The sequence below is a fragment of the Balaenoptera ricei genome, chromosome 12 (genome assembly GCF_028023285.1).
Source record: "Balaenoptera ricei isolate mBalRic1 chromosome 12, mBalRic1.hap2, whole genome shotgun sequence".
Classification (NCBI taxonomy): Eukaryota; Metazoa; Chordata; class Mammalia; order Artiodactyla; family Balaenopteridae; genus Balaenoptera; species Balaenoptera ricei.
Genome location: NC_082650.1, coordinates 25164461 through 25192208, shown reverse-complemented (window position 1 = coordinate 25192208; position 27748 = coordinate 25164461). Strand labels below are relative to the sequence as shown.

The following is a 27748-nucleotide window of genomic DNA, read 5'->3' as shown; positions in this document are numbered from 1 at the left end:
TCTAGCTTTTGCATCTCCTAAATCCTCACCTATTTTTCAAGTCATTTTGAGTAGGGACCCACTTGTCCTTTGCTTTGAACTTCTGGCTGTACAGAATTCATCAAAGCAGAAGATGTGTTGGTTTGCAAGCCTCATCACTCATATTTAGACCCTGTGTGGATTTGTTTTGGAAAAATAATAGCCTTTACTGAGCCATAATTGAGATGAGGGCTGAATGTAATTTCCTGCTGCCAAGGAGAGGGTTGGAAAGAAGGAGCAGAAGCTTTGAGAATATAGACTAGGGCAGTGACAGCAGGAGGTGGTGGGGAAACCCTCTGGAGAGAGTGGTAGACAACAGGGAGGCAAGTGAAGAGTTGGCAGGGCCAGGTGAATATGCTCTCTCCAGACCTCTAGCTCAAAAGGCGAGGTACCAGAGCACAGACTCTCAGCCTGAGGGCCCTCAATCCCTCCATCCCCAGCTCCCTTTCCCACTTCCAACCCTTTCCTTGCAGGAAGCCGTGAGTGGGCTGCTTCACCACATGAGGGTGTTGCAAGGCAATGGGCCGAGTTGTGTAGGAGAAGCAGCTGCAAGAGGTGAGCAGTCTACTGCTGTGATTGTTCCCCCATTTTTTAGGGCCTCTTTTGGCCATCTTTGTGTCTATGTGCTCTGTATAGCCTTGCAATCTAACCCAATGCTGTTCTGTCATTTAATCCATTGGTTGAATTTATTGACCTACCATTGGGTTACTTATTTTTTTACTCAACATTATGTAGCCTAATATTTGTGTTCTGAACCTATTTCTAATTCACAGAGCATTAGTCTACTGTAGTCCCAAGTGCAAGTAAGAGATAAATTTTTTGATAAGCATCTAAATATTCTGCATGAGAGAAAGTCAAAAAGAGATGATGATAGAAATGTATGTGTAATATATATTTGCATACATGTGTATAAAATATACACGTGTATATAAGTGCATAAGCACATATATGTATATATTCATACATATACATATACACACACACACAATGTATATAATGTTTAAATGGAACCTGGTCATCCATTACTTACTATGGCACTTATTAAACTCTATGGAAATAAAGCATCACATTTTCAGTATTTATATATTGTAATGGGAGTCTTTAAACACCAAATCTTACTGTTGATTAAGAAACTGAATTAAGTAACACCTTAATGGCAAATTAATTTAAATTTGCTACTCGTATGTTTTGTTGCCATTTGAGAAAATTATACTATCAGTGTTAAATAGAAAAGCTCCAAATCAGTTATAAATTGAGAACAAATAGCAAAGGCTGAAGGTACTCCGCATAACATTTTAAAATGTCTTGATTCTAAATAAGTCTCTTCCATTAGACGTCCCCAGCCCTTAATGCCTCTTTCGGGAGACAGTCTGTTAGGACGATGGAAAGTCGGGAAGAACAGCCTCAGAACGCAGAGGAGGCTCAGTCGGCTCCTTCCAGATCGGTGTCGGCCACTTCGGGCAGCGGGGGCCCAGCTGAGGCCCCTCCTGGGAGCCCCTCTGCTGCTGCTGCTGGGGGCTGCCTCCTGGGCTCACATCTAGACTCCCCAGCTGGCACGTGCTCTCCCGCTGCCGGCGGCGGGGCACGACCGTCGGCCTCCATCACCCGTAGAAATGCCTCTGCCGGAGGCTCCAGGGCCTGGCCGGAAGCTGCTACCTCTGGCTTCCGGGGCTGCCCGTCGGCTTCCATCTCCCGTAGAAACGCCTCTGCCGGAGGCTCCGGGGCCTGGCTGGAAAATGCTGCCTCTGGCTTCCGGGGCTGCCCGTCGGCTTCCATCTCCCATAGAAACGCCTCTGTCGGAGGCTCCGGGGCCTGGCTGGAAAATGCTGCCTCTGGCTTCCGTGGCTGCGGATCAGCCTGTGGTCCAGCAGGGGGACCATTGCCTTGGGCCTGTGCTCCTGACCCTGATCTGAGGGGAGGTTCTGCCTCGTTGCCTCCCTCCTCCTCAGCCTGAGGACTTGGGGGATGCAGGGGACTCCCTGAATGGCATGCTGGGCTCAGAGGGGCTTGTTCCAGCCCCTTGAGGGCCGTGCCGCCGCCCCCTTGAGGACTGCTGACTTCTGTTTGGATTTCTTTGGACGCATCGAGGGTTGACTCTGGACGATGGATGACCATGAAGGCCGCGGCCAGATTCTGCACAGCATTGTGAACACCCTTGGCTTCCTCCGCCTCTGCCTCTTCACCCACAGAGGTATTTGACTCTGGCTCGTCGTCATCAGAGGTGAGCTGACCTTGGGCATCCTTTTCAGGCATTTTTGTTTCTCTAATTTTTTTATAGAGTTCGTTTCTCTCCTCTTGTAAAGCTCGACAGAGGTTCTCTAGCCTTCCAATTTTCATCACGAAGCACTCATATTCTTTAGCTCTCAATGCTTTCTGTGATTTAAACAGACACACACACTCATAAAACGACATGAAAAGCAAAATTTCCAGGATGCTCTACGGAGACAAGCAAAACCATTTGTCCAGGAATTTGTCTGTGAGGCTCTGACCACAGGGTGGTGGCTGGACAGATACTTGGTCAGGGACATCACTTCTATTTTTGTACTGTGTTGGAGACTCTGGTAGAATTTTAATCCATGTATTCTTTTCTTTAGAAAAGAAAGATAGCAAAGCTTCTCTCTGCTTCAGTCTAGGGCTTTTAAAATCTTATAATAGATGAATTTTCTGCTTCTAAGACTTAGAAGGCATAAGTAGAAGCTTGTGGCAAAATGATTGAGAGGGACTGGGTCTTGGCCATCAGCAATGCCTTATCTGTTCTGTAGATAAACTGCTACATGCTAATCCAGCAACTGTTTGATTTATGTTTATGAATAATAAGCACATCTCTTTGGAATTGGTTGCAATTTGGGATGAATTGTTAGAACAGTAATTATATCCAGAGAAACTCACCACACACTCATTCATGATGCTGCGCGAACTGTTCAATTCTCCTTTTCTCTAGAAATGTTGGTGTGTTTGTGCACGAAATCATCTTACTCCTTCAGCCCCACCTTTGTGCTACTCTGTACCTTTTAAGATTTTTTTTTTTTTTTTAACCACTTCTTTACATGGAGAGGCCTTCACCTGAAAGCCCTGCCTCTCAGGTTAAGGACCATGTATCTTTGCCTTTATGGTCTCAGACTCCCAGAGCCTGAAGTAATATCAGTATTTAAATACCTGTTGGAGGAATTAAGCAATATATCTCCGTACCTGTCTATAAAATAGCACATACCCTGGGTGCTTGGGCTAGTGTCTTCTCTCAGTTATGTTCAAATCAACTAATAAATTTATTCTGCGCCTGTTATGTGTCAGGCACCAGGGAAATTCAAGGGCAGGTAAAACACTCATCCTGCCTTTAAGGCATTCACAGTCCAGCAGGTGTGGTGCTGCTTTGGGGACAGCTTTGGCGTCAACAAGTAGGCGTGTGACTTAGGGTCACAACACTATGAGTCTGGACCTGAGACTAAATTACTAAATTGACGTTTGCTCTAATTATTTTTATTACAATATCATATACCACATCTCAGAAAAATTCAGCTCTTTTTCAAAAGTAATTATTTTGTGGTATTAGGCCATAATTATTTTCTGAGTATAAATATATTGACTGGACAAGGGAAGATGAGCAAGGGGAAAAACTTCCTCACCTCTTCAATCATGTCCAACAGAGCTTTGTTACAGTTCTCAAACCGAGCTTTCCATGTGGCTGTGTCCTTTTCCAGCTTCTTCATTTTCTTAGTGGTCTACAAAAATGAGTGTTTTAATGTTAATTCTGAAGAGTTAATGTATCAAAGAAACTGTCAGTTCCGTATGTGACTTCAAGAAAAGTCCTTTCGTTACCAGCTGCTGAAGCAAGCAAAAAATTCGATGTCAAGAAATGATGACTGAGTGGAGAGAGTCATGATTTATTTTTGAATCATCTAGGTCAGTGGTGAACAGACTTACTTGCACCAGACCCAATTAAGGAGAAAGGAAAACTACTTAGGGCCTTTCTGTTTTGTCATTGCTTTTTCTTTTGTTTAAAATAAAAATAGCTTTATTGAGTTCCAAGAATAAGCTTGAAATTTAGATTATTTACTGTACTGAATGGAAGACTATTAGTGAGAAAGTCGGCCTGGCTTTTCAGATGTTAAAATGTTGATAATATCTGGGCACATCTGAGAAGTAGCCACACAAAGGCAACTTTCTATTTTCTCAGCCTTCACATTTGTAGAGTGCAGTAGGATTCACAGAATGTGATTACATGCATTATTGCTTTCATCCTTGAGACAGTCCCCCAAGGAGGGTTCTATTTTCACCTCCACTTTATAAACGGGGAAACTAAGGTTCAGAGAGGTGGAGTGGTATTCAGATGAGTTAGCAGAAGAGTAGGGCTGGAGTTATTTCATTTAATGCAACATGTGCAGAGTGCATGCTAGTTGCCAGGCTGGGGCTGGGTGTAGGGCATCCAGAAGTTAATAAAATGCAGCCTGGCTTTTTCAGACCTGAAACTACTCACGTTCCTGGTTATAGGATCTCCTCTCTGCTTGCCTGAAGTGAAGGACAAGGCGTGTGTTCAGGTGCAGTTACCCTGGATGAACCACACCTGGGCACTGGCTGCTTCATGCTAACCTGCCTGAGGCTGGGTCCGCTTGGAGGCTAGAGGCTGGGCCCAGACATTTGGCCCCTGGGCCCTATAGAGATGCTACGTGAGCCTTGAGTGCTTTTTTATTTTGATCATTTCTTAACTGAGTTAAACTTTTAAAAGTCATCAGCCCCTTTAGGAATTTGATGAAATCCATGAGACCACACCTAAAGAAATGCAATATGCATATCAAATTTTTTTGCTAATTCTACGAAAAACCTATAAATGAACTCCAGATAGAAAACTCCTTGAATATTTATTCCAATCTTAAAACTATGTAATTCTGCAATAAATAACAGCATTTTTCCTACTCTAATATTTATTCCAAATTAAAACTCTGTAATTAAAAAATTTTTTTTAAATGGATGGATCCATCGTGGAGTGGGAAAGCTGTATTCATTGTATTTCACAATGAATTGTGAAATTTATCATATTAGTTTATGGAAATTTTTCAAAGAATGCTTTCTACACTTAAAGAGGGTTAATGCCAGTGCCTGTTCAGAAACACAATTCTGATGCTGATTTTATTTTGGGAAGACACTGAATTAAACAAAATGTAAACAGTATGTCCAATAATAATATTAGCACCTCGTATTTGTAAAAGACTTTAAAAAGGTTTAAGACCCTTAAAAATACATTAACTTATTTGAACTTCACAATCTTGTGAAGTAGGCAAGGGAAATCGTTTCTTAATTTATAGATAAGGGGGAAGTTAAGTGAATTGTTCACTGCTACTTGATGAGTAAAAACACACCCAGACTTCATCTTCTCATTCAAGCCCCTGTCCTTTATATCTTATTACATATATTCTCTTCTGAGAAGGATCCTATGAAATGGTATTTTCTACTCTAACATTCTGCTTTTGCATATTTGTATGAAAGTTAATTTTTTTAATCTTTAAAAGATTAATTTTTAATTTCAGTATAAACAACATAATATTAAATTTCTAGCTCTTATCTTTTCTTTTTACCCTCTCCATGGCCTAGAAAAGAAAATATTCTTCCTCAGAGTGAAAATGTATCCTAGTGTTTTCAGACTCTTCCTAAGACTAATTCACCAGATACTTACAAATAAAAAAATACAGTCCAAGTCTCATTTGCATGTATAAGTGTTTCATTACTTCATGAAATGCACTGAAATATCTTAGCAAGAGAAAAATGAACCCAAAGGAGTATTGCCTGTCGAACTAGAAGACGTCAGTATTTCGCGGGGGATGAGCAATACTCACTTTCTCCATTTCCTGTTTGAAGGTGGCAAACACCTCATTGCTTTTTGTCAGTGTGCTCTGAAACTCTTCAAACCTTCCAGAGTAGACAGTAAGCTGTAAAAAGGGGAAAGAGTAGATCTGTTTTAGGACTGCTTTCAGAATGCTTCCAGAACAAAACAACATGTCATTGTTTATTATTTGAGAAGAAAAATGATTTAAGGTAATTCTTAATACAATGTTAATGATACGTTCAATTCTTTTTACTACGAGATCAGCCTAGGTCAGTGAGTATGATTGAAGTACTTCTTTAAAGAAAAATGAAATAATATGTCATCACCATTTCATTATAACTTTTACCAACAAACATTTTTTGAGCACTGAACATAAGCACTGACTCTGTGTACAAAAGCATTTAACCTGTAGTTCCTGTTTTTGAGGGACCTGCACTCCTGACAGGAAGATAATCCCAAAGACAGCTTGATTATAGGACAGTGAATACAAAGTACCAAGTCAGTTAAGTACTGATCAGAGAAGGAGGTGAGTGTGGCAGGTGATCATTTGAGCCACATTTTTGTGGAGAAGGTGAGCCTTGAACTTGGTCTTGAGGGAAGCAAGAATGTAGACAAGTATGGGCCAGACATGGACTAGGGTTGCTGCCATTATGCAGGTTGTGCTATTATAAGCAATTGTCATTTCCCTTTTTGACATTGTGGTTTTGTGTATTTATGAATACAGTGTTATAGCCAACAGCAGTTAATTGTCCCTTTTCAACAAAATTAGTTTATTATACCAATTTTTTTATAGATGGAAATAATGAGTCTTGAGGAAGAAATGCCTTCTTCTAATTTGCACCAAAAAAACATCATACGGGTTAGCTTGGGAGTATGGAGAAGAGCCTTTGTACCTCCACATCCTTAATTCCGAGGTTTGTATTTGGGGTAGGAATAGGGCAGGATAGGGAAGGAGAGTGTATAAATACTTGATTGTTACAGTGATACAGTAATAAAATCTTGCTTTTGAAAATAATTTTAGGATAGCACGTTTTGAGTGAGTGGAGATTTAATATGGATGATTCTTGTTTAGTAACATGGAAAATTTCCATTTTCAAATGAGACTTTGGTACTCTTGAGTGTCTGGAACAGCCTCAAGTCCTCAGTTGGGCGCCAACTGGCTGATGGTACTTGTGAGACTGTCCTTTCAAAAGCAGAGAAGAGTGACTGACCGAAAGCCAGTAGGTTGGAGAGTTCCCAGTCTTGGGGATGGGAGTTAGAGGGAGTGTGTGGGAATCAAACAACCCCTAGAACCAAGAAAATTTGCTTATCTAGAATGGCTCATTCTCACATGATTCAGTAGAGCAGAGGTTTTACTGCAGTACACAAGAACAACAAAATAATGTAAAACTTTTCATAGGACACAGATTTTCCCAAGTCAAACAACAGCTGACCATCATTTTGAAATCAATCATTAGCACTGTGGGTATGTGATAAAACTTGAGGTAACTCTAGTGGCCTAAAATTTTTCTCATGATTCTTTGGCATACAGATTTAAAAAGACTGGGTAAAGTGTCAGAAGGGAATTCATGGCCAGGAAGGTACCCTAGGGTTTTACACACATAGTGCATAAGACAATACAGCTGACCCTTGAACAACTCAGGGGATTAGGGACACTGATCCTCCATGAAGTGCAAAATCTGCGTATAATTTATAGTCAGCCCTCTGTACTCCCGGGTGCTCATATCTGCAGTTCCCCATCTGCAGATTCAACCAACCTTGGATACTGCAGTACTGTAGTATTTACTATTGAAAAAAATTGACGTGTAATTAGATCAGCACAGTTCAAACTCATGTTGTTCAAGTGTCAACTGTACTTGCTCATTATGTGCAGTGCACTCTTGACATATTCTATTTAATTGTTTCATTTTTTCCCAAAGTACTGGCTGAGATCCACTGAATTGATTTCAGGGTGCATGAATAGGTCAAGTCCCTCAATTTGAGGGTAAGCTCCTGTGGGACTGGCTGCCTATACTGCCCGTGGTCTAGTGGTGTAGGGTGGGGACAGCTACCCCCAGCTGATGCTCTTCACCGATCACAAAATCCATTCATTTGTATTTTTGGCCAAGCCTCCTGTTGACTTCTTTTCCTTACTTTCTCCTCTTTCTTTTTCCAGCTTTTTAGTAATTCCAGCAGAAGTACAGGGGGTTTGCAGATATGGTCTCCTGAGCTGGTCCTCCCAGACCCTCTCCTGCAGCCCTCTAGTTGTAGGCTGCAGACAGGAAGGGAAGGCGTGGGCACGTGTGCGGTCCATTTCACCTGCGCAACCTTGACAGGCTCAACGGGGGCAACGACACCCACCCCGGCCAGCTCTCTCCCCATTCTTTGGGCAAAATGTTCTTTTGGTGTATAAATTGGGCAGATTTTGTTTCCCTTCCCCACGTTTTCTTGTGGCATGGAGAAGACAGATATACCAGAGTTCCAAGGAGTAGTGTCTCACTTCATTACCACTTCTGGCTTTTTTCTGGTGACCATCAACTTCTCTCTTTTCATCTTTTAAATTGGGTAAAATACACATAACATAAGATTTGCCATCTTAACCATTTTAAGTGTATAGTTCAATATTGTTAAGTATATTCACATTGTTGTGCAAACCAATTTCCAGAACTTTTCATCATGCAAAACTGAAACTCTATACCTGTTAAACAATAGCTCTCCATTTCTTCCTTTTAGTGACTGTTTTTAATAGTCTGCTTTTCTTCCTATTTGACCTCTTTGTCATAGGTGGCAAAACCTGTATGGACTATACTTTTCTCAAGTAACCAACTCTGACACTCTTTATTGATACGAACTAAAATGCACACTTCCTGTTTACTTTATGGATATGTGTTTGGTCATATTTTCCCTCTCACTATTATGCTGACATGATGCATGTTTGATGTGTCATATTCCCTCTTTCACTTTGGTATTTCAGGGAAGCATGGAAGGAACATCCAGAGGTCTTCCTCAGTATTTTTACCAGAGGCAGAAATAGAAACAAACTATTCTAGGGTTAGTAACAGCAACAGTTGCCCTGACATTTCACTTTTAAATGGGCGGAGCGACACACACATTCTTTTACCTGAGCACAAATTTTAATTACAAACATTCATAGCATATATGAAACAGAAATGTGTCCAGGAATTGTCTTAGCCAACTTGGGAGATTTCAATTATAATAGTAATTGCAGAGGAATCTCCTTTCATCTTATATAGATAAGGTGAGGCCTTCTGAGATTAAAGACTATGATTACCCATCTTTAACAGTTGACTCACTGATCTTTCCCCTGGGGTAGTATTTTGTGTCTGTGTTGCTGTGTTGTGTTGGTATTGCTGACTTCCCACATTTACTACCATCTTCATCCTTATTGATCCAATGAACACTCTATTTGTAGCCACAATTGTATCCCATTGATCATCTCTGACATTTACTCTATTGGCTTGGTTTGTATAATTGAAAGCTAGACATCTCTTCCCTAAGTGAGAATCATGCCCCAGATTGGCAAGCTGTTGTCTTATGAATGAAAAGTGACTTCCGCCTAGGAAAACACAATCTATCCTTGATATTTCCTTTGCTCAGACCATAGAAATGGGGACTAAGGCCTCTCCTTCCTACCATCCGACTCCTTTAATTGTCAAACCAAAGGAAGTGTTTGAGTGCTTTGCAAGATCATCTGTGATAGACTTTGTTTTTCAAGGTTTAAACATTTTAAAAATATAATGCTGATATTTTTTAAGAGGAGCTCATTTAAACATTACACATAGGGATTTGGGGCCTCTATATTCTTCGTGATTGATTAAGTAATTATTGCAGTTCTGAAAATGCCTTGAAGACAAAAGAGATAGACAAGGGAGGGTCCTTACAGAGAGAGCCACGTGCCATGGAAAGCAAGGTGATGGAGGAGGCAGGGTTATCTAGTTTAGCTGAGTTCTTCAGCTCTGGATATTCTCTACATTTATAAACTAGAGCTGAACATGGTCTTGAGATCATCTTTTCCAGTGGTTCTTAAACTTTTTTTCAAATAAAGACTTCTTTTGTCTCATATATCACTATGTAGATCCTTACCTATGAAATAATACTAATATTAGCTCATACACTAATCAGTTGTTAGCATTTTAATTAATATTATTTTTATCACTAGATTGTGAGTTTAATTAGGCAGGGATTTTTGATTCTCTTATTAAGTACTATATTTCTAACATCTAGAACCATGCCTAGCACTTAGATGCTCAATAAATATTAGTTGAATTAATTATGCTTACTATGGGGGCAGGCACTGAGCTAAGTGTTTTTTTTTTTAAATTGTTGAATGTGTCTACTCTTTTTTTTTAAATTAGTTAATTTATTTATTTTTATTTTTGGCTGTGTTGGGCCTTTGTTGCTACGCGCGGGCTTTCTCTAGTTGTGGCGAGTGGGGGCTACTCTTCGTTGCGATGCGCGGGCTTCTTATTGCAGTGGCTTCTCTTGTTGTGCAGCACGGGCTGTAGGTCCGGCTTCAGTAGTTACAGCACATGGGCTCAGTAGTTGTGGCGCACGGGCTTAGTTGCTCCGTGGCATGTGGGATCTTCCCAGACCAGGGCTGGGACCCGTGTCCCCTGCATTGGCAGGCGGATTCTTAACCACTGTGCCATCAGGGAAGCCCTGAACTAAGTGTTTTGAGTGCATAACTTGAAAACAAACTGCATATACTACATATTCATTAACTCATTTTCCTTCTATAAATTTAATCAAACATATGAATAACTGCCATCCATGCTGCTAAGCAAAAGCTGATATAATGCCAAAAGCAACTACATTTTAGATAGTAGCTGCTGCCTTATGTGCTGTTAGGTTTTGGAAATACTGAAAAGTAATGGGCCTCCCAGAGGTCAGAGGACTCCAGCTTGGGATCATTGATCCATTACAGCATCCTTATTTTACAGACCAGGAAATTTAGGTCCATGGAGGTTTAGGTGAGCTGCACAGAATCAGACAGCTTCACAGTAGAAGAGCCAGGATTCTGACCCTGGTCCCTGGGCTCGACCCAGTATTGAGGGATGAATGAGGAACACTGGCAAGTCTAGAACCCTGGGTCATACTTTTTCAAACTTGAGTGGGTATAGGTGGGAAATTGGATTACTCCTTTATGTTATTTCACAGGTCATTAAAGACCTAGTTTCTGATACCAGCCAAATGAATCACTCTCTAGCCTAGAGTCTAATGGTATTCATCTATTCTTCATTTAGCATAGAGGAGTAGAGATTGCTTATAACAGATGGAACAATGAATAGCTTCACATACTGCCTTTGTACCCCTCAAGGCTCTGTGCTGTGAATGGGACAGAGATAGAGCCAGAAGCCCTGACTTGCTTCTCTGGACTCTCCCCCCAGCAGCCCCCCACCACTGGACAGTGAGGTCACACCTCCTTTCCCCCCTGCCTGCCTCTGGTTAGAAAACTGCCACTGCCTGCCACCCACCCCACACCACAACATGATGTGTTCCGTGACTGCCTAAAGGATGACCTTGAGTTTGTAACTTTAGAGTTTAGTCCTTTAACTCTGAGTCCTTCTATTCTATTAATAGTGAAAAAAAATTACGGTTTGTATTTCTATGTAATTAATATTTTAAAACTATTTTGATATATTAGTGGGGGAACAATTCATCATTGCATTTTGTACACACATTGGAAAGGTGTGCTTTAGGAAGGTTAGATATCAAAATGTTATTTATGTTTTTGTCTGTGTAGTGGTATAATTTGTGATTTTAAGTTTCTTGTTTTTCCTACTTTCCTTTTTAAAAAATGAACTTGTATTCATTGAACTTGTTCATTTTTTTCCACAATGAACAAATATTCAGCAGTCAGCACATAAACATTTACAAGTGAATTATTCAAATCTTAAATTAATGCTGCCCAGTTTGGAAGGCTTCTGATTTTCTCGCTTTCTGTGAATTTGCTCTGTGAGATTTTACAGTCCCTTTAGCACTTGGGCATTTCTCCCAGCAGGGGAGCTAGAGCCCCTCTGTGGCAGGATGGCTCTGCTGGAACCTGACCGGGAACGTTTGCCAGGAGGGGCAGAGCCCCAAGGGCACCAGAAAGATGGATAGGTCTGGCTTTCCTCTAGAGCCAGCTGTTGCATGAGGCTTTATTTTTGAGCCTGAAATACGAATTCCCATGGTCTAATCAAAACATACACATAACATCACGAAGCCAAATCAAAATGGTTTCTGACGTCTGCCATCTCTAATCATTTGGCACTGACAAGGCCAACCTCTGATAGCACAAAAACATGGGTGCTGACTCTATTTTTCTAATTTCCTTTTATTATAAATAATGTCAAACAAGTAAGGAAATTTTCAGTATTGACAATTATAGATGGTGCATCTGGACAGTTTACATTTTACCCTTACCGTGACAGGTTAATGGGGGAGGAGAGAGAGGACATATGAACAGGTAGGCGAGGACCTGGCCACCAGCTTATTCTGGTTGACTCTCATTTGTATTGATATGTCAACAGACCTTTTGACTAGAAGTTGTTGGTGCAGAGCATTTATTTTTCTTAGGTATAACATTGTACTTTTATTTTTACTTAAAAATAATAAATATGAAGTTATTCTTCATTTCCAACTCCTGTCCCTACTTCCCCTCCCACATGGAAGGCCTCTTGCAGACTACCTTTGGTTCACAGCAAGGAGGGCACCCCCATGCATTGTTGTCCCCCTACTTCACCTGAGCCTGCAGGACTGTCTCTTGTTCCTTCAGCACTTTGGCCTGAAGTTTCCACTCTGCTGCCTGGTTCAGCAACTGTGAGAAGAGAATGCATGGAAAGACTGTCAAATTATCTTTCAGATTACCATTTGTTGTAACTTGTGTGTAAACTTAATTACTTTCTAAGTAATCCTCTTAAGTAATTTTGGGGGAACTTTGTAAAGAATCTAAGAAAGCTAAGAAAACAACTAGTTTAAAAAGTTTGATTCTCAACTAAAAATTAGTGATTCCAATGGAAAAAAAAAAAAGAGGAAAAAAGTCTCCAACTCAAGCATGAATCACACAAAATTCAACCTCCCACCAAATTCTGGACCTGTCTGTAGCAATTCTGGCCAACCTGTCATTCAGCCTCTGCTTGAACATTTCCATAATATTCCCACCTGGGGCATTGTTGTGAGTAACTGTTCCTTTATATTAGACCACTGTTCTCCACCATAGTATGCATCAGAATCTCCTCAGGGGCATGTTAAACTGCAGATCCTTCTCAGAGAAAATAAGTTAGGAAATATAGGGTGTGATTAGAATCTGTACTTAGAGCAAATACCCAAGATGGTTTGGATATTGGTGGTCTATGGATTATACTTTGAGAAACACCAAGTTATTGGTGGTCCATGGATTATACTTTGAGAAACACCAGGCTAGAAATTTGACCTATTACTCCAAATCCTATATAAGGTTTACAAAAGAAGTCTCACCCCTCTCCTATAAGGCTGCCTTTCAAATACAACCAAAGCCCTCATGTCAAACACGATCCGAACTGGAACTCATGGGTTAAATTGAAAAAGTCGTTTTAGGCGTAAAAATGACACATACATATGTAAGACATGTTATTTTAACTTAAGATGTATGTTCATTTATTTATCAATTTTGATGTAGGGCTTTGATCTTTGTTTTGGGTATGGATCTTCTGATTGGAATTCGGAGGGTTTTTGCTTGTTTTTACAAAAATCATATCTATAATATGGCATATAAGATTTATAATTGTTTTAAAACAATACTGCTAGAACCTGAAGACCTAAGATGTTTGTAAAGCAGCTTGATTGGATAATTCTCTAGAGTTTTACAACTTTCTTCCAGTCTTTTACAGTTGCTCACATCGAAGTTGACAATTGTTTTTTTGCTCTTGGCCTACATCTAGGCTTTCAAATCATTAAGCATAGTTTTTTTTAGAAACAACTCCTTCTTTTAACACATATTTCATCAGTTTATGTATCATTCTGTTGATTTACATAATACGAAACCAAGGATAACTGGGAAGAAAAGGTTTGGGAGCAAAGACCCGATTCTTAGTAAGCTCTGTCTTACTTAACATGGGCAACCACGTGTAGATATTCCAGAATGGCTAACTAGCCCCAGGGTTCAGCATGCTATGGCCATCTGTCAGCGTGCTTCCAGAGAGCAGTGAACGTCATGGATAACCTGGTTAGTCAGGTGGCTGTCAGTTAAGAAGTTTCTATTTTATTTCAAGATAGGCTGATATAAATTTTTTTTTGTTTATTCATGTTGTAAAAAAAACAAATGTTCATTTTTGCTATCAGAACCAAAAATAATAAAATCATTATTTGTAAAAACTTGGAGGCATCTTTTTTCTTATCCAAGTTAGTCTTGACCTCTCCATTTGTAAAAGGGGGTTGTATATGTCCCTCCATGCCTCCCAGTGAGCAGTGAGGATCAATTATTATAGAAGTGCAATTGACTCACTGTAAGAGAGGTCTGAGGCAGCTGCGGAGTGGAAGACCTGCAGCGCCCCCTCTGGCCATCTGAGCTGTGTGGCTGCAATGTACACGGCCGGCCCCTGCTTGACACACAGGGGCCCTGTTGTGATGGGTGGTTCCCGATGAAGAAGGAAGAAGGAGGCTGCCTGTTCTTCTTGAAATGAAGAACGGCCCCTCCCCTATCCCCCAGCTCTGACTTGATATTTCATCACTTTCAAAAAGAAGTGTCAGAGCTGGAACCCAGGAAGGTAGCCGCTAGCTTTGAAGAACTGAGGGGGACTACCTTTCTTTGACTTGTACCTGCTGTTTTGCTAAATCAGGGAAGGAAAAGGGGGCAGCATGCTAGTTTCTTGCTAAGGTTGAGTCACTCCGTGTCTGCCCCCCAGCCTCTCTCACATGAATCTTTGCCTAGTTGTTCCTCTGTCATGCCTCATATATTAAATACCAAAGGTACTGATATTCTGTAGGAAGCATATTTTACCTGAGAGTAATTACATCAACAGTGGAGTATCTGTTTTCTTGGATTCTGAATAATAAATAAATGCTTTATTTCTTACTTTGAGAGCTAGGTTGTAGATGGATTTAATAAATTAACCTTTTTATTAAGAGCACATGGACATCTGATTTGAAATTATGCAACGTCCACCAGGTTATGGTCTCCAGAATTCATCCTTTTGTTGTCAAGTTTGAAAACCGAAGTTTAAAAAAAATTACTATTCTAACAAATTGAAATGATTGTAGTCTGATTTTAGGTAAATGCAGAGCTTGTGATCAATTGTTAAATGGCTACATTTGAACGATTGGTCCATTGACTGTGTCAAATCTCTGTCCCCAGCAACAGACATGTGCTTTAACTCATGCCTCTGAAACACACCTCTGAGTGTGATGTACTATCACAGAGCTTGGGCTTTGGGGACAGATACACTGGAGACGTGACCAACACATCTTGGTCACTTAGCAGTGTGTGACCTTATACAAGTCACATATCCTTTTTGAGCCTCAATTCTCTCATCTCTTTTGGAGTGTTTGGGGTTAATGAGATGTCAGTAAAAGCCACCACTCAGTTTCTTAAACCAAAAACTCAGGAGTCATCCTTGACTCCTTCCTTTCCTCACTGTCACCATCTTCCTGTTCAAAGCATTGCCTGTTGATTTTACATTAAAAACATAACTTTTATCCACATCCAGCTCTCCTTCTCCACTGCCACCTCCCCAATCCAAGCCGTCATCAGATCTTGCCCAGATTGCTGCCTAGCTCTCTTCTTGCTTTCTTGTCCCTCTTTAGTTCACTCTCCACCTACGAGCCAAATTCAGCTTTTACAGATGCAAAGCAGATCATGTCACTTCCTTTGCTAAAACTACCTAGTACTTTCCCATTATATTTAGAATAAAATCCAAACTACATTTCAAGCTTACAAAGCTATACAATTTGGCCCCTGTTTACGTATACAATTTTATTTTGAAATTTTCTCCCACTGGGTCAACCTGCTCTTGCCACCCTGACCTTTTCCAATTTCTGGATGATGCCACGCTGGTTCCAGCATTAGGATCTTTGTCTCTTCTACAGACACTGCTGCTGGAGACCTCCTCTTTGACTCCCTCTTATCAGGCAGGGCGCAGCTCAAGCGTCCTCCTCTCGGTAGGCCTTCCTAATCACCCAGTCTAAAATAGGTCCTCTCCTTCTGCCCCATTCGAGGTTCCTCCTTATTTCCCTAGTAGCACTTACTATTATCTGAAATTATCCTTCCTTATTTGTTTTCTTGTTTATTGCATCTCTTCCCAGTTAGATTCATGCTGGAGTGTGGCCTTCTCCTTCTTGTTCACCGCTACACCCAGCACCTAGAAGGGTGCATAGCTCATGAAAGGTGTTTGAAAAAGGTTTGGTGAATGGATGCGTGACTGTTTTAGGTAAAGGTAAAAAACAGTGTAGGTACAGTATTTCCTACTGGGCTAGCCAATTTCATTCTCCAGGGAAGCTTAGGCTCTTTCTCCATCAGTCCAGTGCTCTATGACCGTTGTCAAAAACAACATTCTCAGGGGTTCTCTGACCCCAAGGCAGACCAGACAAGCACACAGACTCAGGTGATAAGTACATATTCCTTTTCACGTTTGTGTCGCTCCTCTGCTTCCTTCATCATTTCTTGCGCCTGCTCGAGTTTTGCATCCACCAGCTTCTGCTGCAGTTCTCTGTGTTTAAATATTTTGTCCAGGTGCTAAGGAAAAATAAAGTGCACATATCAAGCTTGACTTATTATTGGTGCTGAAAAAAATGTAAAAAAAAAGTAATGTTGACATAAACACGTGTTCTCTGGGTTTTAAGATTTACAAAAAAAAAGAGGGGAATAAATGCATTGGCATCGCTTATGGTTTTATATGAAAGTCATAAATTGGTGGAGTCCCCTGCATTTTGCACTACATAAAAGTGGCTGCAAAAGGTGGAGGTACCAGAGTTCAGCAATGCTAACTCCAAAGGGCCCTAACAGTATTTTTCTAAATTTGGTAACTATTAGATACGGTGCTAGGCAGCACAGACAATGATGTATGTTGCAAGGGCTACAGCACTATCACTTGGTATTTTGGCCCTTTCTGTGAATATAAAGCCACTTTTAATCACAACATTAATTCAGTTTATCATGGTGAATTCTCCTCTACATGCTTGCCTCAAAGGGTGGTGAGGAAGCCCTGAGGTAACAGCCTGTGGCCTTGGGTCTGGGACTGAAACAGGAGCCCCTGACGTCAGCTCTGTTTCTCTGGTGGGCAAGACAAGGCTGAGGGTCACAGGTGAATTGACACGCAGATGTGCTACTGCCTCCTCCATGCCTTTTGACCTCTTGACTACCTTGGTGAAGAGAAACTTCCAACTCTACCTCAGTGTGGAGAATTTCTTGGTCATTAGGAGGTCCCATTGGCAAGAGGACATGTGGAATTCCATCCTTGGGCCTTACCTAGAACCAGTCCTAGGAATATACAACTAGTCTACCGGGCCATTCCCATATGAGATCTCTCTGAAGAGTATGGACATTTTCTTTTTAGCTCCTTCCCTTTTGTTTTCTCCTGAACCTCCACTTCGGAGCAGGATTGATCTTCGTGACAAGATAAAATGGTAGCATGGCATTATGGCTTACTGTGAGGAGTTTCTTGATTTACCTAACTGCTATTACTACCTTCTATTAGCTCAGTTTTTTTCTTGATAAAACCTTAGCATGTTGCCAACAGGGCTACTTTGACTATGTTATATTACATTTTAAGGCAGATATTTAAAATTTGGGTGGGATGGGAAAAGGGATATGATATATCAAAATCCTGAGGGGGCATCTGGAGTCTTAAAAACATATTGAATATTAAAGTATAATTTTGGAATAATAAAAGATCCTTATAGTCCCCCTAGTGTAAACCATTGACAACAAAACTCTTTGGCTTTTGTGTCTGTGGATAAGTGATTGAATCTCGTAGCCTCTGCTTCCCATCTATAAAATGTGGATAATATGTTATCATCTGGTGCATAAGATTGTTGAGACAATTAAATGACATATTGTATGTAAAGTATAATACTTAGCACATTGCCTGGCACAAGCTAAGCATAAATAATAATGCCTTTATTACTATAATTATATAGTAATATTTTATATATTATTTGATTGTGGGGTGTATACAATGCAGACTTTTAATTTAGATGACATAGTAATTCTTAAGAGGGAGTGTGTGAGGTATTTCTTGGTTCTGTAGAGAGAGTTTCAAAAAGGCTGAGAAATACTATTTTCAAGAATAACTGTGTTCACGACCCACCACTTTCTATTTGTTACCTTTGCTTTGCAGTGATTCCAGTTTTGAAGAAATCCTGTATGACTTTCAGCCAGGTATTTTGTAATACCGTCTGTTTTTATTTTGGCTAGTAAAAGAAACCCAATCCTAAATATTAATCAGTCGAGAGGGCTGGCCATAACTTTGTCATTAACCAAGTTCCCCACCTTCACACCCCAGATCCGGTTTTACATGCAGTGCTTCTAAGTTGTTTGATGTGGTTCTCACCTCCTCCCTGAGCTCATACTGATCAATGATGCTTTTCAGTTTCTCTGCGAGCTCAGTGTTCTCCTGACAGAGCTTCATATTTCGCTCACTCTGCTGCTCGATCTGGGCCTGGATATCTGTGAGGGTGCTCTGGAAATGACTTGTGATCTCCTTCCTTTTCTCTTCTTCCTCACGTGCCCTCTGAAGGGTTTCCTCCTGTGGATAGAAAGCAAACTCTTTTGTTATGCTGGTTTACACGCACCAGGGTTTACAGAACTCAGGGTTTGGTCAATGAAAGATTAGTGTGCAGGGTAAGAAGGATGTTTTTCCTCAGCTCTCTAGAGGTAACATTGCTCAGCCCCAAAATAAATGTTTGAGCAAAGGTTTCAGTTGTGAATACACGGTCACTCAGAGCAGGTGCAGCAAGGGCCTTGGATTTGATAGTTGGTGATGAATAGGCTTGTTTTAAAGACAACAGGTCCCCTGTTGAGTAAATAAACTGCAGGGATTTCTAACAGACATGCAGCCCTAAGGTTCTGATCTCTTGTCTGTAGCCTGGAAAAAAAGGCCACTTGGTTTTACTGATTGATGGGACATATCATGTGTTCCTTTGCTTTGGTATAGAAAGAACAATAGATCTTATGCCTCTATAAAAATGATGGCATATTAATCACATAATTGTATTCCCCAAGTTTTTTAAATATAAGTGATCACACTATAAATTTTCTTTTAGTTAAAAAAAAAAAAACTTTCATCAAAAAGCTTGAAAAGGAAACTAAGATAACCATAGATGAATTACAGCAATTCAAGAATGTAAAAGGAAATCTTAGAAAATATGCTGGATATTTTTTTTATATATAAATTTATTTATTTATTTTTGGCTGTGTTGGCTCCCCGTTGCTGCACGTGGTCTCCCTCTAGTTGCGGCGAGTGGGGGCCACTTTTCGTTGTGGTGCACGGGCTTTGTGGTGGCCTCCCTTGTTGCGTAGCACAGGCTCCAGGCACGCAGGCTTCAGTAGTAGTGGCTTGCGGGCTCCAGAGTGTAGGCTCAGTAGTTCTGGCGCATGGGCTTACTTGCTCCACGGCATGTGGCATCCTCCCAGACCAGAGCTCAACCCATGTCCCCTGCACTGGCAGGCGGACTCCTAACCACTGCGCCACCAGGGAAGTCCCCTATGCTGGATATTTTTTGAAGGAACAATCATCCAGTGTGTCACATAGGGTTATTGAAATGTTCAGTGTAAATTTTGAATTTGAAAGCAATATTATGTTTCAAATCTTCTTTAACTCAAAAATGAAATATCTAATTTTCCCCTCTTCTACTTTGTTAACATTTAAGAATTGAAAATTAACTTTTATATCATTTCTGTTCTCTTTTCTCCTAAATCAAAAGTCCTCCTTCATTGCTAACTGCTAACAATGTACCCAAATTTTCCCCATATCTATATTGAGAATTATTTGTGTTGTACTTATTCCTCTCATTCTTTTAAAATAAAAGGGCTTAATCTTGCTACATCATACCAAAGATAGAGATACTGCTGACAAGTGATACAGACATTTTAGGATTCCTTTAGTTCTGATTAATTGTTATTATGAAAGCTTGCTTCATTGTTGGCAAGTAAAATTATACTGCATTTAGTTGCCTACCATGATCAAATTATGTAACAGGATTTTTAAAAAGAAATGCTGATTGAAACAGAAGTAATTGTGCAAGTCTTTATTATGACAGTAGAATAATGTGATCAAAATAAAAGTTGATGCTGAAAATACATGCTCTGGAAATATTTTAATCTATCATTACGTATCCCCTTTCTTCTACAATATTTGCATATTTTCTAACTCTAATATGACTCCTGATATCAGGATCATAATTTATTCATGGTATAAACATTTATTGAGTGGAAATTTCTTAGGGATATTGTAGAAGAAATCTACCTTCCTAATAATCTGAAGAAATTAACTATCGAAGATGTTATTTCCCTGAACTTTGAATGCTAACACTTACTATATGTATTTCACTAAAAGTGATTTTGGTGTCTGTTAAGAGCAGTTGAATATACATGTGATAGTGATTGTCTCCTTATTGTTCCCGATTGGTTTAGAAGCCAACAATCTCCTAGTCGTATAATTATACTCCATGATCTGAATGTCATTTGCATTTATAACTATTCCATCCATGAATGAATGAGTAAATGAAAGGACCATCCCATGCTACCCAGCAAGTCTGAGTTTTTCACTGGCCACTGGCTAGAGAAAGAAGGTATGGCTGTTAATATGGCATTAAACACGTCAAACCATCGTAGCACCCAATCCTGGCCCACAGAATGGCGTCTTGCATTTTACATTACATTGTTTTTCAATGAGAGAAAAATAAATGTACTGCAATCATAAAATTTGAGTCCACTGGTAAAGAAAATGCAATCATTTGGACAATGTCTGAGATAAAATTTTCTTTATCATGTACAAAATTCAAAGTGAAAATTAATAATGCAAAGAAAATTGAGGGACAAAATCTGAAATAACTAAGAAAACTTTTCAAGCATCATTGTGCATCTTAGAACCAGTGCTGTGCCTGGGACACAATCCATGGGTATTCAGTATATGTTTATTTAATGAATCAATAAATTATTAATTTACATATAGACATATGAATAGCTTGAACTAGATGATTCCTATAGTCAAAAATTGATGTAATTAAAAGAAAGAAGTAGGCAATTTCACAATAATAGTAGATTTTTTAACACCCATCCCTCAGCAATTGATAGAGCAACAAGACAAAAATTCAGTAAAGACATAAATGATCTAGAGCTAATTGTTACTTATGCAACATTACACCTAATGTGTATGTAAAAGCACTCAGCACAAGTCCTGCCATATGTAAAAAGCACTCAGCACAAGTCCTGGCATAATAATGCTACTTAATTCCATTTCCATAACTGGAAGCCATTACTGAGGGTGTGTGGGTATAGCTACAGGATCTCCTGCCACTTCCGTCATTCTGTCTTTGAATGCTGTCCAAAGAGATCAAGCCACATCATTCCATCCACATCATTAAAGGAAATTTAACTTTTATCTCCTTACTATACAACACTACTGAAAGCCAGGAGATTTATGTAAGCACAGAGTGCTATTACTTGATTACATATCTGAAGTTGAGGATGATGACCCCATTCCCATATAACCTGGGTTTCGATTGTCCCAGTGCAATGATTAAAGAGATGCCAGAAGCCCATCTCCTACAACTCGTAATTTGAGAGTTAGAGTTCATCACACTGGCCTCTCATTTCCCAGATATCAGAAAACAGTTTTGGAATATGAGGAGCCATTATCCTATTCTATTTTTCTTCCTAACTCCATTGTAAAAACTTAGCAATGATCTTAATCTGTTTCTTAAAGTATCTTCTTTTAAACACGTGTAATAATAACTATCTCACAAGAATATTGCTATCTAATTAATTCTTGTTTGTCAAAAGCTTTAGGATCTTCAGCTGGAAAGGGGATTGTGGATGCATGCAGTATTATCTTGGAGAGCCCTGCATCTTGCTTCACTGAATGGAGCTAGTGTTTGTGTGTAATCAGATTAACCACACTGCTAGAGGCTTACGCTGTAATTAATGAAACCCATGCAGACTGACTGAAGTGATCAGTCTATTATTTTTAGATTGAATAATTAAGCTTGAAGAGCTTCATTGTTTTTTTGAGTAGCTTCTTTTTTCAGATGACTATTGACATTTTAGCTCTGAATCTTGCCTTACTCTGTCAGTTAGCTTTGTGTCAAGTTATTTCATGTCATGCAGATTTCATTATCATACAAAAAATGTTGAATTTTTATAAATTTGTATTTTAAAGAGTAGAACTAAGGCCTACCTTAAAAAACAAAACAAAACAAACTCAACATAAGGAAGAGGAGTGGCACACATTTTACTAAAGTTCTGCTCCGCATCAGGTACTATGTGAGCACCTTACATGTGTGGCCTCATTTAATTTTAATTTTTCCCTGACCACGCAGCGAAGTTGGTATAATCCCCATTTTATGGATGAGGTAACAGGCTTGGGAGGTAAAATAATTTATTGCAAGTTACAGGTGAGCAAGTGGCAGGGCTAGTATTTGAACCCAATTCTCTCTGATTCTAGAGCTCACACCCTTACCATAAGTAGCAGAAGCCTGTGCCTACAGAGCATGCAAGAAGGTGTGTTATGTGGGGCCTTGGTGACACATACCTTCAGTGTCTTGTTGTGTCTCTGTAGCTCCCGGCACAGACCCTCCAGTTTGCTTCGTGCAAGGATAGCTTTGCTGTGTTCACCTTGTAACTGGTCCTTTTCTTTTTGAATCTGTGCCTGTTTCTTCTGGAGGAGTTTTAACTTCCTTTGCTCAGTGCGATGCTCATCCAGCTGGATGTGGGGAAGCAAATGTGAAAGAAAACGGCAGGGATCTCTGTTGAGTTGACAGAAAAGGACCCAAAGAGGAAACGCCTAAAGACCCCTGTATGGTTGTTTGGAAAATGTTTTGCTATTATCACTGTCCCTCTGGAATCAAAAGAACTTCATAAATGTTAACTTGGCAGTACCTGTAGATATGGTTTTAAGAGCATAATGTTTACGGGTTTTTTTCCTTCATCATTCTTATTATTGATCTCTTTTGCTTTGATCTTCTTCTTGGTGGTCTAGAAACAGTTTTATCTTTCTTGAGTCTAATGAAGTCAGTCAGTATAGAAAAGCATGTCTCAGAATTCATGATAATGCCTTGCGTTAGGAGGATAGTCAATGGTGTGTCTGCTTGGTTTACATTTAGTTTTCCCAATTCTTTCTCAAGACAAGCTTTAGTAACTATTTTTAAAAGTAGGAAAGCGAAAAGCAGCTTCCTAGCAAACAGAAGATGAAGTCTGTGGTTATGAGAAAGGGGGAGCGGAGAATGTACCCCTCGACTACTTAAGGATTGATGATCTGTCACCAAAGTTTCAAAAATAGCCACTGCACAACCCAACAGCACACATGGCAAGTATGCTTAACAAGCCTTGCTCCCTGCCCATCTCCCTCACCCTCTGTGCTTATGGTGAATAAACCATGACACTTGTTTCTGCTGAGCACAGGTGGGGCCTCTTCTCACACTCCTCCAGCAGCCACAGCTAAAGTATCAAAATCAAGGGCGGCATGGAAAATGAAACCAATGAACCCCTGGGCTTTCCATCTCGGGATGCTGAAGTTCTGAGGTAGAGTTGCCAGGTAAGATGTAGGACACCCAGTTAAATTTGAATTTCAAATAAATAGGGAATAAGTTTTTAGTAAAAGTATATCCAAAGTATTGCATGGAAGGTACTTTTACTAAAAAAAAAAAAATGTTGGTTTACCTGAAATGCAAAGTTAACTGGGCGTTCTGTATTTTTTTTTTAAAATTTTATTTATTTATTTATTTATTTATGGCTGTGTTGGGTCTTCGTTTCTGTGCGAGGGCTTTCTCCAGTTGTGGCAAGCGGGGGCCACTCTTCATCGTGGTGCACAGGCCTCTCACTATCGCGGCCTCTCTTGTTGCAGAACACAGGCTCTAGACGCGCAGGCTCAGTAATTGTGGCTCACGGGCCTAGTTGCTCTGTGGCATGTGGGATCTTCCCAGACCAGGGCTCGAACCCGTGTCCCCTGCATTGGCAGGCAGATTCTCAACCACTGCGCCACCAGGGAAGCCCGGGCATTCTGTAGTTTTATCTGGTAAATTTGGCAACACATTTTTATGGAAATCTAGTTGGAATGGGGGGAATTTGGGGTTCAGCCTCCAGAGACTAGCGTAGTAGGAGTGTGGATCCCAGATTGATGATCAGTGTGGCCACGAACAAGCTGCAGCCTTTTTCCAGACCCATTTCCTCTGCTGCACTTAGTTCCCTTAGAACCTGAATGGTGCATAGGCCAGGAGGGCACTCGTCCTAATAATGACCTTGTTGGCTAATGAAGAGGAAAAGGCCTGGGAGCCTCTGGGTGCTCCTGGACCCCAGGTGCTCCTGGTACCTCGCAGAGCCAGATGCAAATGGATACACACACAACGTGAGCCCTGATACATGTCTCAGTTACCCTGTCTTGAAAAAGCATTCGTTCTTTCTGAACTAGATGAACAGGACTGTCACACTTTCTTCAGTTTACATCTTATTTTAATCCTTTCCTCCCTCCCTCCCATCAGCCTGAAATGTCCGTGATAAACCCTTGCCAGATTAAGCTGGGGGTATTCATACATGATATTCTATCTTCGTACTTCAGGGTAGTTTTTACTTATTCATGAGAATTAGCATCAGGAAAATCTAAGTCCATATTACTATAAATATTGATTGAAATTGGTATCCTTCTTGAGGTTCAATTGGAAAACCAATTATATTTTATTATATATTTCTCATGCTAACCTCATTTTGCACCATAGTTATTAGACAGGGGTGAAACTTCTCATACTTGTGTTCGTACTTTACATGACCTATTGTCCTTTCTTGAAATTTATATGTTGTTATTATTGTTATTGCCGTTTTGGTTCAGACTTTACCTTTGGAAGATTAAACCATTTGTCAGGGTTTCTCAACCTTAGCACTGTTGACATTTGGGGACAGATCGTCCTTTGCTGTGGAGGCTGTCCCCTGCATTGTAGGCTGTTTAGCAGCTTTCCCGGCCCCTACCCACCGGATGCCAGTAGCACCCCCAACTGTGACATCCAGAGTATCTCCAGAGACATTGCCTACTGGTGCATGGTTGGCAAAACTTCCCTGTTTGGGGGAACACTGCCCTATGTGTGGATTTATCTGAGCTTCAGGAGGAGGATACCTTGCATGTGTTTCATAAGTTGGAAGAGATGATTTGTGCTATACCTCACTGGCCATTTAAATGTTCTAGTTTTAAGGCAGGATCATACACATCTGAAATATAGCTAGGTCTGTCTTGCTTTGCTCTAAATAGAACCCCTTAACTTGCTGACGATTTTTTTTTAGAGTGTGGCTAATTTTGTTCAATACTTCAGATTTATGTGAATGCATATGGGTTTTCTTAATGAATGAAAGCAAACATATTGCAGCTGGGTCAACTTCAGTCAAATGCTGGCCTTGTGATTTAATAATACCCTTAGACATGTGTCTTCTGTACAATTCTAACAGGCACATAAGATTTTTATCTGGAATTTCTCTTGTTCTCTCTTTCTTTTTTTATTATTAAGTGAAAAAAGTAAAATTAAGGCCAAGTAGTAACGTTGTAACTACTTTTAAATGGAGGAAATTTGCAAAAAATATTTCTTCCAGGTCATTTCTTAATTTAGTCATGAGGTGTCCTTATTTATTAATGAACTTATCCTTATTTATTAATAAATACAATAGTTGATGATATTACAGGATTTAGAATCTGTAAGGATGAGTGAGCTAGGGTGACAGTTTGATTCACAGCCTTGAGTTTAATGATTTATTCTATGTTAACACTTGTATTTCAGACACTCTCTGTATTAATATCTGAATCAGTGAGCAGGGAAAATAGCTTTTAGTGTCCAAGTAAAAGATTGAAACTCTTCATAATTTTTCCTTTCTGAAAAGGATATGTAATGGGGTTTGGGGGTCAATTTTCTCCTATTCATTTTTTCTAGAATGATCTTTTGAGTTTAAAAGTTTATTATAGGGTATGATACAAGTGCCAAAGTATAGTAAGACTTGAATTGAGTAGAATTTCTGGAAAAATAACCTCTGTGGAGTTGACTTCTTGGCTAGGAGAGTGAGTGGGCTTGGGGAGTTCCTGGAGACCAGGGTGAACAGCCCTGGCTCATGAAGAAAATCTTGGAAAGACTGGATAAGTGGTTCTTTCCAGATATTCTGCTGTGGGGCTACAGCACCGTAAAGAGTAGTAGTCTAGAAGATGCCCAGTTCATCTAAGTATGGAACATGGCACTAGGAAGTAAATATGAATGGCCTTGGTATGAGTGAGTAAATTGAAGGGCAAAGGGAAATCAATGTAGTAATTATTGAAAAGAGCAAGGATGGACAGGTGAGGATGGGGCCAGATTTGGGGGAAAAATATTAAATTTGGCACCTACCATTTTATGGCACTGAAATTGTTCATGAGTGGTTTAACAGCCAATGTTAAACAAGTTGCAATAAAATTGATACACTAATACTTGCTTTATAAATTTCTACCATTCTTTTGGAAAACAATATGGCCATTAAAAAAAGCATTTATACTGCTTGATTTAGTAATCCCAATTCTGAAACTTTTTCCTAGGGTCATAAAAGAGAACGAACAAATCTCATGCATGATGATGTTCACTGCGGCAGTATTTGGTAGAACAAACACTGGAAGGAGTCTAAATGTCCCCAAATTAGAGAACCAGTAGATAAAGTCAATTAATGGAAAATTACATAGCTTTGACAAAATATAATTATGAAGACTACAAACTACATGGGAAAATGTCTGTCATATGAGCCAAAAAAACAGATACTAAATTATATGCACCTTATGATGGTAGTTATACAAAAGGTATCTCTGAATGTATGGCAGAACTGGAAAGGAAGACAGATAAATCAACGATTGTGTTTTAGATTGTAGGATTAGAGATATTTTTACTTGTGTATTCAGCATTTTCCTTATATTATTGTGATGTGGTTTATGTGATTAAAAAATAATTTAAAAGTATTGTTGGTAGAGTTAAACAATCACTAGTCATTCAGGGTTTCAGAATTTCTCTGGGTCTATTGCATGACAGTTCAGCATAACAGGATGCATCGAGGTACAAGGAAGAAAGGAAAGAATAAATAGGGATCACAGTGCTAAAATTAGAGTAGAAATAGAAGGAAAACAAGTCACTCACTAAACTCTACTCCATCAATAGGGATAAGATGCAGGCAGAGACCTGAGGGGTTTGTGGGTCTCAGTTTTGGAGACCTTCTCTAAAAAAAAAAGGAAAAAATTTAAAAAAGAGAATTATGTTCAGGGCCCCAGAGGGGCCCATGCAAGTGAGAGGCACTGACTCTTAAGCTTCTTTGCTGTAAGGTAAATCTGCCTTCAGGGGCAGTTCAATCTACTGCCTGGAGGAATTGTTTTGTTGTGTGTAGGGGCTTAAGTTTCATTTTCCTGTCACTGCTTCTCCAAAAGAAATAAGAAAGTGGAAAAAAATGAGGAAAAGAAGCAGAAATGAGAGAGAGGTACATTGCCCAGCCTCACTTGAGAGGACACCACATCTCCTCAGTGGGTCTCGTACACCTCAGGGGTGGTGCACAGACCTCAGGTGCAACTCCTTTAGCCAGTTTTTGTGAGGGTTCACTGAAACTAGGGGGGCTGGCTTCACTGAACCCTCCTCTTTCTTCCAACTGGCCTATTATAAGAGTACTGGCCAGGAGACCATCCACTTCACAGATTCTCTGCAGGCTGGGAGTGGCTTCCCTTCCTGCCAGTGGTCCTACCTTATTGAGAGGGAGACTGCATGGGA

At 40.0% G+C, this 27748-nt stretch overlaps 1 protein-coding gene across 1 annotated transcript in view; it reads right to left on the bottom strand.

The window, feature by feature from the left end:
- Positions 1–711: 711 nt before the first annotated feature.
- The window catches only part of TXLNB (taxilin beta), a 37057-nt gene continuing 10020 nt past the window's right edge, over positions 712–27748 (bottom strand). The window contains exons 4-10 of the mRNA XM_059941092.1: positions 22543–22713; positions 18343–18537; positions 16407–16526; positions 12561–12635; positions 5847–5939; positions 3642–3737; positions 712–2391 (exon numbers count right to left, since the gene is read on the bottom strand). Coding sequence (XP_059797075.1) covers positions 1441–2391; positions 3642–3737; positions 5847–5939; positions 12561–12635; positions 16407–16526; positions 18343–18537; positions 22543–22713 — 1701 coding nt within the window. The 3' untranslated portion in view covers positions 712–1440. The remainder of the gene's footprint in view (positions 2392–3641; positions 3738–5846; positions 5940–12560; positions 12636–16406; positions 16527–18342; positions 18538–22542; positions 22714–27748) is intronic.